This window comes from Orbicella faveolata, unplaced genomic scaffold, assembly GCF_042242905.1.
Source record: "Orbicella faveolata isolate gen_17 unplaced genomic scaffold, um_ofav_v1 contig_47, whole genome shotgun sequence".
Classification (NCBI taxonomy): Eukaryota; Metazoa; Cnidaria; class Anthozoa; order Scleractinia; family Merulinidae; genus Orbicella; species Orbicella faveolata.
This window is the reverse complement of record NW_028301577.1, coordinates 19116747-19134439: the sequence shown is the minus strand read 5'-3', so window position 1 is coordinate 19134439 and position 17693 is coordinate 19116747. Positions and strand designations below refer to the sequence as shown.

At 39.1% G+C, this 17693-nt stretch overlaps 2 protein-coding genes across 2 annotated transcripts; one reads left to right on the top strand and one right to left on the bottom strand.

The window, feature by feature from the left end:
* Nucleotides 1-6099: 6099 nt before the first annotated feature.
* On the bottom strand, nt 6100-8625 carry LOC149097477 (uncharacterized). Its single transcript, XM_089280195.1, has 5 exons — nt 8344-8625; nt 7664-7996; nt 7417-7507; nt 7004-7258; nt 6100-6876 (listed from the first exon to the last, which is right to left on the bottom strand). Exons 1-5 carry the CDS (start codon nt 8395-8397, stop codon nt 6401-6403), a joined length of 1209 nt encoding a protein of 402 aa, XP_089136321.1. The 5' UTR covers nt 8398-8625; the 3' UTR covers nt 6100-6400.
* Nucleotides 8626-11089: 2464 nt separating this feature from the next.
* Nucleotides 11090-13789, top strand: LOC149097476 (uncharacterized). Its single transcript, XM_089280380.1, has 6 exons — nt 11090-11239; nt 11529-11611; nt 11958-12207; nt 12355-12445; nt 12617-12871; nt 12999-13789. Exons 1-6 carry the CDS (start codon nt 11192-11194, stop codon nt 13472-13474), a joined length of 1203 nt encoding a protein of 400 aa, XP_089136506.1. The 5' UTR covers nt 11090-11191; the 3' UTR covers nt 13475-13789.
* Nucleotides 13790-17693: the final 3904 nt, after the last annotated feature.

The following is a 17693-nucleotide window of genomic DNA, read 5'->3' as shown; positions in this document are numbered from 1 at the left end:
ACTTTTTCAACCGGTACCACATCAAATTTTTACAGCTACCCCAACAGTACGAACCAAAAAAAGAAGTTGCAAAAATGGTCACTTTACAAGTATTACAAGTTTCGCCACTTTTTTGTACCTCGCGCAGTCTTCAATTTCAACCAAATAATGACAATAATATGCTCACTTTTTACGAAATTTAACATTTGTGTACTGATTTCCGATTGATTGTCGATACGTGTCCGGTGATTTCCTGCCTCGTTCCAATATTTAATTTCTCTGATTTCCCCCAGCATTTCAACAATAAGTTATCAAAGAAAGTATCCAAATATAAATTAATTACTGCTGATGGGCGAGCCAATATCAGCTTCTATAGGATTTTTCTTCTTATTGTTATCATTGATCCCTAAGCAGTACTCCGAAATTAACATTTTCTGTACAAGATGTCAGAGCAGGTTTGACGTCACGCCAGACAGTGACAGTCATGTCGAGTGGAAGGAAGTGTCAAGGAACGCTTGCTTCTGAGATATGACATAGCATTTTGCATGTTTTGTCTGGCTCGAGGTCGCCATCAAACCAAGTTTACAGTTAGTGCGCAAGAGAGAACCTCACCGGTTTAAATTCTGAGTATTATTAACAGATAAATTTCAGTGTTTTTGATGTCCTGTGTGATTTATTTAGAGGGGAGTGAATAGGGGTGTGCAAATCCGCCAATCCGTACGTTTTTTCCGCCAAATCCGTCGATCCGCCGATATTTTTGTTCAAATCCGAAACCACAACCACATCCGGAAACAGAAGTGTAAAAGTTCAAATGTAAACTGGTAAATGTGAATGCCATTGTTAATTTCGCACAAATAGTAAGGCAACATGCTTGATGACTATAACACGGTACAATTCCAATAACAGTCTCACACCTGAGTTTAAATGAGCTTCGTTTGAAAAAAGAAATAATTTGGATGAACTCATTAACATACCGACCAAGGCTGAAGAAAGATCTATGATCCAAATTTCGTTTAAGCCCCAAGATTTGAACATCAAGACAGGCACAACCCGGAATCCGCGCCAAAATTCACAGCTGATCCACGATCTACTGTGTTTTAAATTAAAAAATCCGCGAATCCGCTCGATTTACCGCAAAAATCCACAATCCGTGGACTTTTTAAGGCCAAATCTGTCGATCCGAAAACCTATTCACTTCCCTCTATTTAGGTCTTGTGTGGGTGGCGAGGGTTGATCGAGAAGTAGGAAAGCGTTAAGGGATGCCGTTTCATCTTTTTTGATCCTACAAACTTTCAAACGTGAGCGCAGAGGTGTTGTGAGTTTGTACTACTTCATGACTTCATGGTAAAGATACTTGTAGATTAAAGTAGGTGTTTAAAAGACCTCACATAACAATCCTGAAATCTACTGAAATGAAATATTAAAACGTCACGACACTGCAAAGAATTCAATTCACTTAGCTGCTTGCCCGATTAGCGTCAGTTTCTAACGAAGAATTACATATTGTTCTTTTAGATCCTTTTATAATAAGAAGAGTGCAAGCGATATTCAAGATATTGACAAGTCATGTTGAAATCATGTTGGGAGGTCACGCTTTGCCTCCCACCCTTTTCGAAACCAGGAAACTGTTATTAGTGGAAGGGGAAGTCGGCAAATAAGGTAGTTGCCATGGAATTTGTAACAAATTTAAACCCCGTTAATTTGTAATGTTACAGCCTTGTACTAACAATCACATACATTTCAGAGTTTATATTTTCTTTCCTTTTTTACTGAAAATGTTGTAAAATCCAAAATGCCACATTCGGTTCAAGTGTCACCCGGAACAGACCTTAACCAAGAAAAAGCAAGAAGCTTTGGCCTTATCATAGCGTAAGGCCAATATCAAAACAGTATTATATTGTTCTTATTCTTTATCTCCCGATCACGAAGGAATGCTACGCTTTCAGGCTTGTAGGGCGATGACGTCAAACTTTATGTTGTCAGTGTAAACACAAATTGATAATATCGGCGTTATTAAATATAGCTTAGATCATTCTCTGTGAAACGTTTTCAGGATCGTGTAGCACCAGTACTTAATTTCTATTTACTTCTTCGAAAATCGTGTAAATCGGCGAGTAAAAAGAATGTTCAGCCTTTGCTTTTAGACGGTTTAAACTAGTTTTACGTGTTTTTGCGGTTTGATATAGATGTGATTAATAATTTCTTGATTCAATCCAGCGACGATGTAGGATATCATAATATCGCAGATTTTACAACGTACATGTATAGATCTGTTAAGTATCAATTTAAGAATTTAAACTTTAAAGCACCAGCTTTGTTTAAAACGACTTTAAAGCCGAATACAACTATTTAGTTAGTTAAAATATCCGCAACATCCAATCAAAAAAGGAATTTTGACAGTCATTATTCCATTCGCACTTGTTGGATACGAGAGGATTATGGCAAACTCGGGGCATCTTCCTTGTTATTTATCACCTTTTACCCAACGCACGCTCATGACTGAATACCTGCTGATAACACCAAACCTACCTTGTACATGAAACGCCGCCGAAACATGGCACTGGAGAGATCTCTGATAAATTTCTCGCCCTATCACCTTGCGTAATTTGCATACTGACATACGTCGAGGATGTTTGAAAAGAGTTGTCTTTGTCCCTCGAGTTCTGCCTATACATGCTCCTGTGAACGATCATTCACTAAAATTAAGCACACTTTTAATAAAACTCCAATAATTTTTAATAAATATTCACTCATTCAAAATATATAATTTATTTACAACATTACTTATTTTCTATTAGTTATTAATAATTGAGGGTAACTGATGAATCTCATCAATATTTACAAATCATTTGGTAATTACAAGACACATATACTGTGTTAAAGCATTCGTAAACGCAACCTTATGTCTTTTCCAGACGACAGACCATACAAAATTGCTCATGCATGTATGAAACATTTTTCTTTTAAAATGTTTTCACAATGGTCACTCTGGATAGCAAAATATTTATTTTTTATTTGCTGCATACGTGATTTAGAATTGACGGAGCATTTTATCCTTGGACACCCAGCGGCCATGATAACGCTGCAAAGGCGTGACGTTCTCTGACGTCAAATTCCATGACGGGCACGACACTTTGTCACAAAACACATCCCTCACGTAATATGTTTTAGCCAACAAATTAACAGCTACACCAGGAGTTCGATAACGAAAAAAAGTTATAAAATGGCCAGTTTCCAAGTTTCGTTCGTTTTTGTGTACCTCGGGCAGCCTTGAATTTCAACCAAAAATATGTGTTCACGTCTTGCGTGTAACATTTGTGTTTGATTGACGATACGTGTCCAGGGGTTTCCTGTCTCCCTTCTAACATCTTTAAAATTTCTCCGATTTCTCCACCATATACCCACTAAGTTATTATGGAAGAACGAATTAAGATATAAATTATTTGCAGCTAATTCACCAGCCAGCATAAGTTTCTATGGGATTTGATCTTTTGTTTTGGTTATTATGGATCCTAACCCCTACTCCTAATGGCAGAACAATTGGACGTCACGCCAAGACAGTGACAGTCATGTCATGAGTAAAGAATACTGAAAGTGAAGAATGATCATCGCAGTTAATTTTCCAATTTAAGCAATTGGAAAGAAGAAGCCTGAAAAAAATCAGGGCGTCAACGGGATTCGAACCCGTGACCTCCGCGATACCGGTGCGATGCTCTACCAACTGAGCTATGAAGCCACACATTGGGAGCGAGGTCAATTAATTAAACTCAACTAATTGACCTCGCTCCCAATGTGTGGCTTCATAGCTCAGTTGGTAGAGCATCGCACCGGTATCGCGGAGGTCACGGGTTCGAATCCCGTTGAAGCCCTGATTTTTTTTTCAGGCTTCTTCTTTCCAATTGCTTAAATTGGAAAATTAACTGCGATGATCATTCTTCACTTTCATCTACAACCGCAGTTCATATATGAATTATTTCATATAAACTTTACATCATTTCACTCCTCACGGGAAGATATGAACTCAACTAATTGACCTCACTCCCAATGTGTGGCTTCATAGCTCAGTTGGTAGAGCATCGCACCGGTATCGCGGAGGTCACGGGTTCGAATCCCGTTGAAGCCCTGATTTTTTTTTTCAGGCTTCTTCTTTCCAATTGCTTAAATTGGAAAATTAACTGCGATGATCATTCTTCACTTTCATCTACAACCGCAGTTCATATATGAATTATTTCATATAAACTTTACATCGTAAAGAATACTGTTGCTTCTGAAATATGACATAGCATTTTTTGAATGTTTGTTTGGTTCTGTCTCTAAGAAATCGCCATCAAACTCATACAATACGTGTGTTCACAGAGGACCCACCAGTTTGAATTGGAATGATATCGTATATTATTTACTTAGCCCCTTGTGTGGATGGCGTGGGTTGACAGGGAGCCTGAGGAAATTAAGGGATTCTGTTTTACCTTATCTAAAGGAGATATAATTGAGTTGTAGATCGTAAAAACCATCTGGCAATCAGAACCATTTTTTATAAAAGTTGTTTTAACTGAAGAAAAAGATAATCCGTAACAGTGAGCCGTGTATGGAGAACATACAGGCCTTATGTACGCTAGAGAAGTAATCTGGCAATTTAAAGCCGCACACACCTTGAAGTAATGTGCACACGCTTACTCTCTTAAAAGCCAATAAGTTGTAGTAAGTATTAAAATTAATTGCCACCCAAATTGCAACCGGAGTATCAGGCCTGTCTTAGCAAGAGGGTAGGGGTTCTGGGGAATTGCAGACTGGAGAAAGGCCTCTTCTTTGCCGGCTGTTTCCTCCTCCTACCCCGCGAGTAAGAAAAGCCTAATACTCAAGCTACCGAAATTGTTCCTTTCCTGACACTAGGAGGTTATTATAATCGCGCGTGAGTCAGCCTTTCAAATAAATTACATACAGGTTTAATATGGTGACGTTATTTTCAAAATGGTGAACAAAATGTTTTTCCTATTTTGGTTTTTAACGAATCATTTTTTAACATTACCGTATATGGTGAAGATATTTACCTCCGGAACATCATTAAAGTACGTGTTAAATACAGCTTTACATAACAATCCAAAACTCTATTGAAAGGAAATATTAAAACGTCATGGCATTGTAAGGAATACTGCAGCAGTCAACTTGCGACAGTTTCTAACAGGGGTGTATGTAGTGTACTTTTGCAATGAGAAATTGGTGAACCGATATGAGAAAGTGGTTGTACCAGCGATTTTCAGTATATAGACAAGTCACATGTTGAATTAAATCATGTTAGAAGGTTTTAATCGACCTCGCACACTCCTCAACACCCGGAAACTATTAAGTGAAAGGGGAAATCGGCAAATACAGCCGTTGCCAGGGAGTTGAAATAAACACGTTACGTAATCTTACAGCATTGTACTAACATTACAATCACGTACGTTTGAGAACTTTATATTTTCTTTTTTCTTTTTCATCTCACTGCAAATGTTCTAAAATCCAAAATGTCACGAGTAAGTCTCGGCCAGAACAGGCCTTACAAGCTCTGACCTCATCATAGTGCAAAGCCACTATAAACTTGCCTCCCGACGAATGACTATCACGTCAAACTTGATAGTGTGTCAACACAAAGTGATAATTCCGGCGTTAGTAACTGAATATTAAAAGTCTAGATCATTCCCCGAGAAACTGTTTCCTTTCTGTCTCGTGTGTCACTAGGAATTAATTTCTATTCTGATTTTTCGTGAATAATGCGAGGCCGGTAAATCGGCGAGTGAACGACAGCACAGGACCTTCGCTTATAGACCTGTTTACACGATATATTACGTGCTTTTGCGGAGTATGATCGATGTGATTCATAATTCCCTGATTCGGCAATCCAGTGACGATGTTGGATGAAATCACAGAAATCGCTTATTGAGGAAAAGTTAAGTTGATGTATAGGGCTTAAACTTGACGGAAAGTTAAGGATGGATTCAAGAATTTAAACTTGACACGAAGCACAGTTGGAGCATGATTAGTTGAGGCATGGGGTAAAACTGCTGAAAAAACTTGTTTATGAACCTCGAGTTCTGTCTATATCTCCTCCCGTGAACGATCATTCACTAAAATTAAGCAAACTTTCAATAAAACTCCAATATTTTTTATTAAGTATTCACTTATTAATATGTATTATATTTACAAAATTATCAATTTTCATTATAGATAAAAATAAATAATAAATACAGACAATGAAATCTCTTTTGTGAAATAACGTTTCCAAATCAATTCGTAACCAACCCACATTGTGGATGTTAAATGATCAATGTTACAAAGCATTCGATTCATTGATTCATTGATCGAGACTACTCGAAATTTGCTTCACGGAACGAGACTTTCTGTATAGGTCAATTAATATTGACGAATTAAGCCTGACAAATGTTCAAAGCTTAGAGAGATAAATCTGTGGCCTTTTAAGAACACGATCCACCATGGCGCTAGCTTCTATAGCACAGCCCCACGAGAAAGTCACACCCGAGCCTCCATGTCCATAGTTGTGTAGAACAGAAGGACACACTGGATCCCACTCCAACCGAACGTTGCCTTTACGAGCGGGCCGCAGTCCCACCAACACTTCCTCTACGTCCTTGTCTCTATAGTTACGGAGGGGAGGATAGAACTCCTTGACTTTCTCGAACATTCTTCTGATTGGTGGATAATCGAGCGTGAGATTTCTGTCCCATTGGTTGGGTTGTACCATGCCACCCAGCCACAGTTTGTCGTCACCTCTTGGTAAGATGAAGACGAAGCTTTGTCCTTCTGATTTGGACTCGTCAATGTCTTCTATCAGAGAGATGCACATGGAGTGGTTGAGCTTAGGCATCAAACTTCCATCATTCTTCACCTTGAGAATCACACCTGTTATAAGAAATATAACAGCGTGATTAGGACACCGTTACATTTCAAAACTTAAGCCACCATATGTAACGCAAAATAGAATGTTTGCTTGGTCATCACTGGTTAAATAAATAAAGGAGTTATTTACCTCTCAAAGGGTAGACATCTTCATCTCCTGCCAGTTCTTTGGCGCTGAGTCCAGAGCAATTGAAGATCAGCTGAGCTTTGTATTTCCTTTTCAAGTCCTCTGCCTGATCTCTCAACAGTCCGTGAATTTCATCGTGTACAAATCGACAGCCCTTGTCACGACACTGTTTGTAAAGCCACTGCATGTAGGTGACTGTGTCAACCATGGGAGCCATGTGTTGGTACGCGTCCACTACACCCGTGTCTGTGTTTACAGCTGGTGGAAAGATAAATTTAAATTTGTCAGAAAATCAATTTACTTCACCAACAAACAAACAACTAAGGAAAACAAGTTCAACGAGAACCGTGCGAAAGAGGGAATTCTTAAAATCGTTTAATTTTAAATATTCAAGGGAAAAGTCTTGTCAAACTCACCAGTTTCTTCAATGAGTTTAGCGTCATGGCGGAATCCTGGCAGGTGACATAATTCGTCCATCTTTTCCAGCTGTGTAGGAAGATAATTGACCTGACAAGGCAACAGCAATGTTGTTAATATTTCAGTCGTGTAGTTCAATAGTTCAGTCGGGCAGGAAATACAGAAGAGTCTGTAGATATCGTCGAGAATTAACAACAGATGCAAGCTGGTATAAAATAAAATAGGTCTTGTTAAATCGACATTTACCTTTTCCTTGAAGTAGAAGACAGATTGTCTCAGGTAGGCTCCAGTTTCCTTTGGATTCATGGCCAACTCCATGAATTTGCCATAGCTGTCCATGCACCAAACCTTGGACCTCTCCAGTGACTTCTCGTCCGTGTGTCGTCCACACACTGCCGGAGGCCATTCCCACAGAGCGCCGGCGATCTCGGAGGTGATGCGTTTACCAGAGGCGACTGGTGAAGCGTACTCTTTTGCTACAACGGTGACTTTGTATCCTTTCTGCAGAAGCTGTAATGCTGACGTCATACCTACAACTCCGCCACCTATCACCAACACGCGTGGAGCGCGGGATGATTTCTAAAAGTGAGAACGAGATGGAATTTAGCGATAGCCACATTGAATAAAATTGTGCTTGGACAAAATTGTTGACTTTACTTTTTTTTTTAGCTGAAACCTGATCTACAATGTACGAATCGATATATAAGTAATAAGGAAATGGGTTTCTCTCAGAAAATCATATTTTGTTAATGGTATTAACTACACTTTGTCCCGCAATCTGAAATTCTTACTAATGTACTGCAAAACAGAACTTGAAAAAACTCTTCAAAAATTCTTTTGATGTTACCAGCTCAATAAAAAAATCTGGCCCAATTTACTTTAGTTCCGAGCTGAGTTGAGTTTTAAGATAGCAAAAGTTCGAATACCTTGGTGGAGCGTGAATAAGATGGAAATCCCGTCTCATGAATTTGCACAGGCATTGTAGGTTTCTTCTTTCTTCTTCCTCAAGATGTTTCTAGACTTGCTCTCTAACTGCTGTTTAGTTCACAACTGATCTGGGACCTTTTCGTCCCTGAATTTATACAGTGGGTGGCTAAAACTGTTACGTGACCCTCGCAACAGAAAATTGTGTGATGAATCACTACGTGCACCTCGAACGTCACTCGTTCTCTGTCGATCGAGTATCGAGAATGTCATATCTAAAGGAATGCTGACGCAGGATTCCGGTGAATGAAACAATGGACTCAATTCTTATGCATCTTATGAAGGCCATTAACGAACCCCCAAGGTTGACCACGTACACTAATACTTCTCAATACTTCTCCTGTTTGTTTCCTAGAATGCCAGATCTATTAGTTTTAATTTTTATTTCCTTTTATTCAGAGAATTTTAAGTTAACCTCATGGCGCTTTCACGTAGTCCCAATATATTGTTTTAAAACCGTCGCAAAATATAAACTAAATATATAAATTGAAAACGTAAATTACAATTTTACATCATTAGTTTTATTTTAAAAACTGACCCAAACATGAAACAGCAATTTAATTAAGTAATTAATAATGGCCAATGAGTAGGTTAACATTATAATGGGCTATTGACCTTAGAATGATCTACTGGGTGCTAGGTCACGAAGCATTATGGTGCCTTTCACCTTTATCCGTGCGGTTTTGGCTCTCAACGTAAAGGTCCTGGCATATCTAGGCCTGTTCTAGCGAAGACTTGGGCTTTTTACATTTTGGACTGAGAAAACTTTCAGTTGAAAAAAAGAAAAGACAAAAAATAGTTCTCAACTACGTGATTGATCATAAGTGTTCGAATTCTTCCCAGTTCTATGGCAACAGCAGTTTCCTTTTTTACTTAGGTCAGTTTCCGGTTTGAAGCGTGACCTTGCATTTCGGCATGACAAAACGGTTTTAGTTTTCTGTTGAACAAATGAAACACTTTTGAACCGTTTACTTGCGTAATTTCATAGAGAAGCTGATTCATTCATCCCATTACACTAGTATGACTAATAAGTTACAAAATAGTGGCCTGGCTGCACAGTTGGTCCCTACTAAAACAAATAAGGACTTCTGTAATGATTTTCGGAACTCTCAAGTCATTATTAAATATTATTCAGAATTGCAGTCATTGAAAACCTCTACTGAACAACTCCAAAATTGTGAGACAAAAACAGACAAAAGATTGTAAAATGCTCGGACATGTGTCTCTTTCATTTCAGGATACACTTGACTTCACGCTTGCTGAGTAATCCGAAACTAATATGGTGTGACGTCAATGTTCCGCTTTGAGAAAATGGTAATTTTAGCTAATTTTGCCTTCGAATGAACATTTTATCATAAATGAATCATAAACCATTCTTTAAGAATTTTTCTGTGTCATATGAATTACCTGGAATTAATTCCCTATTCATTCTTAAATAATGTGACCTTAATTGAAGTAAAATTGAAGACGTTTTAAAAGAACGACGACAGGAAATCCATCGACACGTATCGTCAATAAATGAGAAATATTGCACGAATTTTCAAATTAATTTTATGCCCTCGGCGAACGAATTTCGTGAATTTTATCCGATTCAAATACAAAGCTACACGAGAAACACAAAAAAGCAAAAACTTGCAAACTGGAATTCATCGTCGAACTCAAAGAACGGGCAAGTGTCATACGTGACCGACATGTTGTGTGACAACGTCATGTGTTGCTAGGCACGCGGTCGTCATGGAGTTTGACACAGGACGATGGAACATCACGCACGACTCCCCAATTTCTAACAGACGTGTTTAAAACACAAAATGACGAAATAGAGCAAAGGCACTACGAGTAAGGGTCAGTGAGGAATACGCGTGTCTGCAAGGGTTAACTCTTACAATTGTTGACAGCCAGAACTTTTGTGTCAGTGACAATTTAGGCTAACCGGAGTACTATGTAAGCTAACCGTAGTGCCTTTTCGTCATTTTGCTATTTCATGTTTTAAACACGCCTAATTCCTGGAGGAAGGAAAAATGTAATAGCTGTCAATCAATTATTTAACTCTGAGTGTCGATTGAGCGAATCAATGAAATGCTAAGTCAGACTCTAAATCACGCATACGACGGACAATAATTGAATTTAAACGATTTGCCACCCTACAAGCCATCGCGAAAAACTTTTCCAGCGAAGAATTAGAAAGCAATAAAAAATGTTGGATCTGACCTAAAAATAACGGAAAAGTATAAAAACTAAATTTCCGGCCACGTTCTGTTTACCTTCGTCAGAGTAAAATGACTAGATGAATATATAAAAAGAGTTTTACATTGTGTAACACTTGTTTTGATCATTGGAAAGCATGTTTCCTGCATGCTACTCTGTTTTGATCCCTGGAAAGTATGTTTCATGCATGCAAGAGTAGCTATGTATGGTCTGTTATTGACAAGAATCCTGTGAAAAGGAGTCATTTATGACTTGAGTGTAATACATTAATTTGGACTGTCGCACCCAGCAACCTAAGAACAAAAGGCTAATAATATTTTAGCTTTTCGAGAACGTGACAAACGCAATTGGTTTGTTTTGTGACAACGTGTAATAGGTTGCTTCGTCATTATGCAAGTAGGAATCTTTGACGTCACGCTTTGGGAGGTATTTGTATTGTTGAACTTCCGAATTTTTTAAGACCTACCCGTATAACACTGTTATAAATACGGAGCGTATTGCCAAAGTAGAACAAATCACGTCGAAGACTCGAGAAGACAAAATCAAGAGATCATCCTGACAAGGAATCGAGACGACTCAGAAAACATGGCTTTGCAGTTTACAACAACCACGGACAACTCCAAAACACTCAAGGTTAGAATTTTTCACATGAAAGATAGAGTTGGGAACAATTTCAGTGAAGAGATCTCAAGTTTTCTTTTAAAGACCTCGTTTTGCAAAATACCGAACTGTGTAATATCATGTCTAAACCAAAAATAAATGTAGTTTATCAACTTAGCCAAGATTAAAGTAAGTCCGCACTCCCTTAGATGTGAAAGATGACGAGAGAAAAGAAAATAATTTTTTTCTTCGGATTTTGATTATTAAAAGGAAATTTGTAAAAAGTAGAAACAAAAACGTTAATTGTTTTACCGTTTTCTAGAGTCCTCAGAAAGCTACTCGTGTGCTGATTATTGGCGGCGGAGTGGTTGGAATGACCAGTGCCCTACAGTTGTTGAATAAAGGGTAAGTTGATTTTCCGCTAAAACCAAAGCTAATACTTATCTTTAGCTAGTTTATGTAGAACACAATCAGTTCGATTCGTTATCAAATAACTCTGCCAACTAACAGGAAAATTCGCCACTAATTCAGTTTTCCTCGACGTGACTTAACAAAAAAAAGTTCCCGGAACAACGGGAAGTTTTAAAAGGGTGATTTTGTAATGAGAAACGTGTCCTCGAAAAGCAATTACTGCCATTGGAACAAACAGAGCCAAGATAGGAAAATTCAAAAGCAATAGCGCGGTAAAATAAACACAAAGCAGTCATTTGAAGATAAAATAATTTACTCTCTTTATTCCTCCTTTTCTCAGGTATAAAGTCACTGTTGTAGCAAAAGAGTACGCTTCACCAGTCGCCTCTGGTAAACGCATCACCTCCGAGATCGCCGGCGCTCTGTGGGAATGGCCTCCGGCAGTGTGTGGACGACACACAGACGAGAAGTCACTGGAGAGGTCCAAGGTTTGGTGCATGGACAGCTATGGCAAGTTCATGGAGTTGGCCATGAATCCAAAGGAAACTGGAGCCTACCTGAGACAATCTGTCTTCTACTTCAAGGAAAAGGTAAATGTCGATTTCGCAAGACCCATTTTAATTTGAATCAGCGCAGTGCATTCTGTTGTTACGGATTCTAAACGATATCTAAAGGAGAGTCTTTCCTGCTTAATCACACTGAACAGAATATTTACAATCTTACTCTTTCTCTCTCAGGTCAATGATCTTCCTACACAGTTGGAAAAGATGGACGAACTATGTCACTTGCCAGGATTCCGCCATGACGCCAAACTCATTGAAGAAACTGGTAAGTTTGACAACTTTTGTTTTTATTTTAAAAAGTCAAGTTTCTCTATTTCCCTGAACGTGATTCCGTAATTGAAAGTTCCAACCATGTTGATGTTATAGAATTCATTTAGTTAATTACTATCCGGCCAAACTAGTTTTTTTTTTTTTTTTCCTTTGATCTTTCCTTCAGCTGTGAACACAGACACGGGTGTAGTGGATGCCTACCAACACATGGCTCCCATGGTTGACACAGTCATCTACATGCAGTGGCTTTACAAACAGTGTCGTGACAAGGGCTGTCGCTTTGTACACGATGAAATTCCCGGACTTTTGAGAGATCAGGCAGAAGACTTGAAAAGGAAATACAAAGCTCAGCTGATCTTCAATTGCTCTGGACTCAGCGCCAAAGAACTGGCAGGAGATGAAGATGTCTACCCTTTGAGAGGTAAATAACTCCTTTATTTATTTAACCAGTGATGACCAAGCAAACATTCTATTTTGCGTTACATATGGTGGCTTAAGTTTTGAAATGTAACGGTGTCCTAATCACGCTGTTATATTTCTTATAACAGGTGTGATTCTCAAGGTGAAGAATGATGGAAGTTTGATGCCTAAGCTCAACCACTCCATGTGCATCTCTCTGATAGAAGACATTGACGAGTCCAAATCAGAAGGACAAAGCTTCGTCTTCATCTTACCAAGAGGTGACGACAAACTGTGGCTGGGTGGCATGGTACAACCCAACCAATGGGACAGAAATCTCACGCTCGATTATCCACCAATCAGAAGAATGTTCGAGAAAGTCAAGGAGTTCTATCCTCCCCTCCGTAACTATGGAGACAAGGACGTAGAGGAAGTGTTGGTGGGACTGCGGCCCGCTCGTAAAGGCAACGTTCGGCTGGAGTGGGATCCAGTGTGTCCTTCTGTTCTGCACAACTATGGACATGGAGGCTCGGGCGTGACTTTCTCGTGGGGCTGTGCTATAGAAGCTAGCGCCATGGTGGATCGTGTTCTTAAAAGGCCACAGATTTATCTTTCTAAGCTTTGAACATTTGCCAGGCTTAATTCCTGAAAAAGTCTCCCTCACTGAAGCAAATTTCTTTTAGTCTCGATCAATGGGCTTCCAATTATTTTGTAAAGAAACAAGGTTGATTGGATATCAAATGCTTTGTAACATTGATCGTCTAACATCCGCAATGTGGGTAGGTTACGAATTGATTTGTAAACGTTATTTGACAAAAGATATTTTATTGCCTTTTTCTATTATTTATTTGTATATATAAAGAAAATTAATTAATAATGTTGTAAATATAAAATATCTTTTAATAAGTGAATATTTAATAAAATTTATTGGAGTGTCTGAGTTAAAGCTTGCAATTATTGTGTATTTGAAAGTTTGCTTAATTTTAGTGAATGATCGTTCACAGTAGCATATGTAGACAGCACTCGAGGATCATAAACAAATTTTTTTCTGCATTCTTGACTCATGTCTCCATTGGTCATCCTCCAACTGTGCCTGGCGTCAAGTTTAAATTCCTCAATTTAAACTTAACTTTTCGTCAAGTTTAAGCCCTATACATCATTTGAACTTTCCCTCAATAAGCGGCTCCTGCGAATTCATCCAACATCGTCACTGATTGAACCAGGAAATTAGTAATTACATCGATAAACCGCAAGGGCATGTCATTACAGAGTAAACGCATCCTGAACTGTTGTGTACTTGACCCATGCCTGGCTATAGAGGTGCGCTGAGGGTTTGAAATCCTGACCCTACTTAGGACAAAAATACTCTAAAAACCCTACCTTGTGTAGGTCAAAGAAACACAAAGTAACTAGACCTAGGCCTTCTGACCCTGTTTAGGACAGAGGCGAGTAAAATTGTAAACCCTGTTCAGGACAACCAGGCGAAAAAAACCATATCCTGCTCAGCGGCATGTCCCCATATAGCCCAAATAAGGGAGTACTCTTCCCACCACCCGAGTGTTGTTCAGTCGCCGATTTACCGGCGTCACGTTATTTACGAAAATCAAAATAGAAATTAAGTCCTGGTGTTACACGAGACAAAAAGAGTTTCTCAGGAATGATCTCAGCTTTAATGCCGAAATTATCATTTTGTGCTGACACAACGGTAAGTTTGACGTCACGCCATACAAAGTCAAGCGTGACAGTCATTCATCGGGAGGGAAGTTTCCAGGTTACAGTGGCTTTGCACTATGGTGAGGTCAGAGCTTCTTGTAAGGTTTGTTTTAGGTGAAGCTTGAACTCGTGACGTTTTGGATTTTCGAACATTTTCAGTGAAATTAAAAAGAGAAAAAGAAATATAACGTCTCGAACGTACGTGATTGTAATGTTAGTATGATGCTGTAAGATTACGTAACGCGTCAATTTATTTCAGCTCCATGGCAACGGCTGTACTTAAGCGTTTCCGGGTTTTGATAAGTACGAGAGGTCGATGAGGCATGACCCTGTTCAGCGGCATGTCCCCAGAGTACTCCCTCACCCCCGGGTGTTGTTCAGCCGCCGATTTACCGGGCTCACGTTATTTACGAAAGTCAAAATAGAAATTAAGTCCTGGTGTTACACAAGACAAAAAGAGTTTCTCAGGAATGATCTCAGCTTTAACGCCGAAATTATCATTCTGTGTCGACACAGCGTAAAGTTTGATCTCACGCCATATAAAGTGATCAAGCGTGACAGTCATTCATCGGGAGGCAAGTTTGCAGTGGCTTTGCACTTTTATAAGGTCAGAACTTCTTGTAAGGTCTCTTCCGGGTGAAACTCGAACTCGTGACATTTGGATTTTCCAACATTTTCAGTGAAATGAAAAAGAGAAAAAGAAATATAAAGTCTCGAACGTACGTGATTGTAATGTTAGTACGATGCTGTAAGATTACGTAACGCGTCAATTTATTTCAGCTCCATAGCAACGGCTGTACTTAAGCGTTTTCGGGTTTTGATAAGTATGAGAGGTCGATGAGGTATGACCCTGTTCAGCGGCATGTCCCCAGAGTACTGCCCCACCCCCGGGTGTTGTTCAGTCGCCGATTTACCGGGGTCACGTTATTTACGAAAGTCAAAATAGAAATTAAGTCCTGGTATTACACAAGACAAAAAGAGTTTCTCAGGAATGATCTCAGCTTTAACGCCGAAATTATCATTCTGTGTCGACACAGCGTAAAGTTTGATCGCACGCCATATAAAGTGATCAAGCGTGACAGTCATTCATCGGGAGGCAAGTTTGCAGTGGCTTTGCACTTTTATAAGGTCAGAGCTTCTTGTAAGGTCTCTTCCGGGTGAAACTGGAACTCGTGACATTTTGGATTTTCGAACATTTTCAGTGAAATGAAAAAGAGAAAAAGAAATATAAAGTTCTCGAACGTACGTGATTCTAAAGTTAGTGCGATGCTGTAAGATTACGTAACGCGTCAATTTATTTCAGCTCCATGGCAACGGCTGTACTTAAGCGTTTCCGGGATTTGACAAGTATGAGAGGTCGATGAGGCATGACCCTGTTCAGCAGCATGTCCCCAGAGTACTCCCTCACCCCCGGGTGTTGTTCAGTCGCCGATTTACCGGGCTCACGTTATTTACGAAAGTCAAAATAGAAATTAAGTCCTGGTGTTACACAAGACAAAAAGAGTTTCTCAGGAAGGATCTCAGCTTTGACGCCGAAATTATCATTCTGTGTCGACACAGCGTAAAGTTTGATCTCACGCCATATAAAGTGATCAAGCGTGACAGTCATTCATCGGGAGGCAAGTTTGCAGTGGCTTTGCACTTTTATAAGGTCAGAGCTTCTTGTAAGGTCTCTTCCGGGTGAAACTCGAACTCGTGACATTTGGATTTTCGAACATTTTCAGTGAAATGAAAAAGAGAAAAAGAAAATATAAAGTTCTCGAACGTACGTGATTAGGTACGATGCTGTAAGATTACGTAACGCGTCAATTTATTTCAACTCCCTGGCAACGGCTGCACTTAAGCGTTTCCGGATTTTGATAAGTATGAGAGGTCGATGAGTCATAACCTTCTAACATGATTTCAACATGACTTGTCTATATCTTGAAAACCGCTTGTACAACTACCTTCTCAGATCGCTTCACCAATTTCTCATTTCAAAAGTACACCACAGAAATCCTCGCTAGCAACCGACACCAGTTGACTGAGTTGAATTCTTTACAATGCCATGACGTTTTAATGCTACTATTTCCTTTAAGAATATTTTCGGATAATTTGTTGTGTAAAGGTTTATTAAACAACTACTTTATTGATATTCTGAGGGTAAATATCGATCGTGACCATATACAGCAGATGGTAAAAAATAAGTCGTTGAAAACCAAAATAGGAGAAAACAGTTCGTCCTCGATTTTGAAAATTACCTCGCCACTTTAAACCTGTAAGTAATTTATTTCAAAGATTGACTCACGCGACATTACAATAACCTCCTTGTGTCAGGGAAAAAAAACTAATTTCAGTACTTCCTACAACCTATTGGCTTGTAAGAGGTTAACCGTGTGTACATTACTACAAGGTTGGTGCCGGTTTAAATTACTAGATTACTTCTCTACCCCAAGTAAGGCCTGTATGTGCTCCATACACGGCTCACTGTTACGGTTTATCTTTTTCTGAAAACAAGTTTCATAAAGAATGGTTGAAATTTTCAAATGACTATTACGATCTACAACTCAATCGTATCTCCTTTAGTAGACATCGGTCACGTCGGATTGTTTTGCTAATTTTTTTAATCCCGGCCGTGAGATCACTTTTAAAAACTTGTATTAAGGATATTAAAAAATGTAAAACGGAATCCTTTAATTGCTATAATTTCCTCAGGCTCCCCTGTCGTTCCACGCCATCCACACAAGAGCTGAGTAAATCAAACAGAACGTGGACATCAGAAACACTCCAATTTAAACTGGTGGGTCCTCGGTGACACACGTATTGTATGAGTTTGAATGCGACCTCTTAGAACCAAAACCAAACAAAACAACAAAATGCTATGTCATATTTCCTAAGCAAGCGCTCTTTACCTCGCGACATGACTGTCACTGTTTTGGCGTGACGTCAAATCTGTTCTCACACCAGGTACATAAAATGTTAATTAGGAGTAGGGCTTAGGGATCAATAATAGCCAAAACAAAAGATCAAATCCCGTAGAAACATATGTTGGCTGGTAAGTCAGCTGCAAATAACTTATACCTTGGTTCTTTCTTCCATATTAACTGTGCGGGTATATGGTAGAGAAATTTAAAAAATGTTAGAAGGGAGAC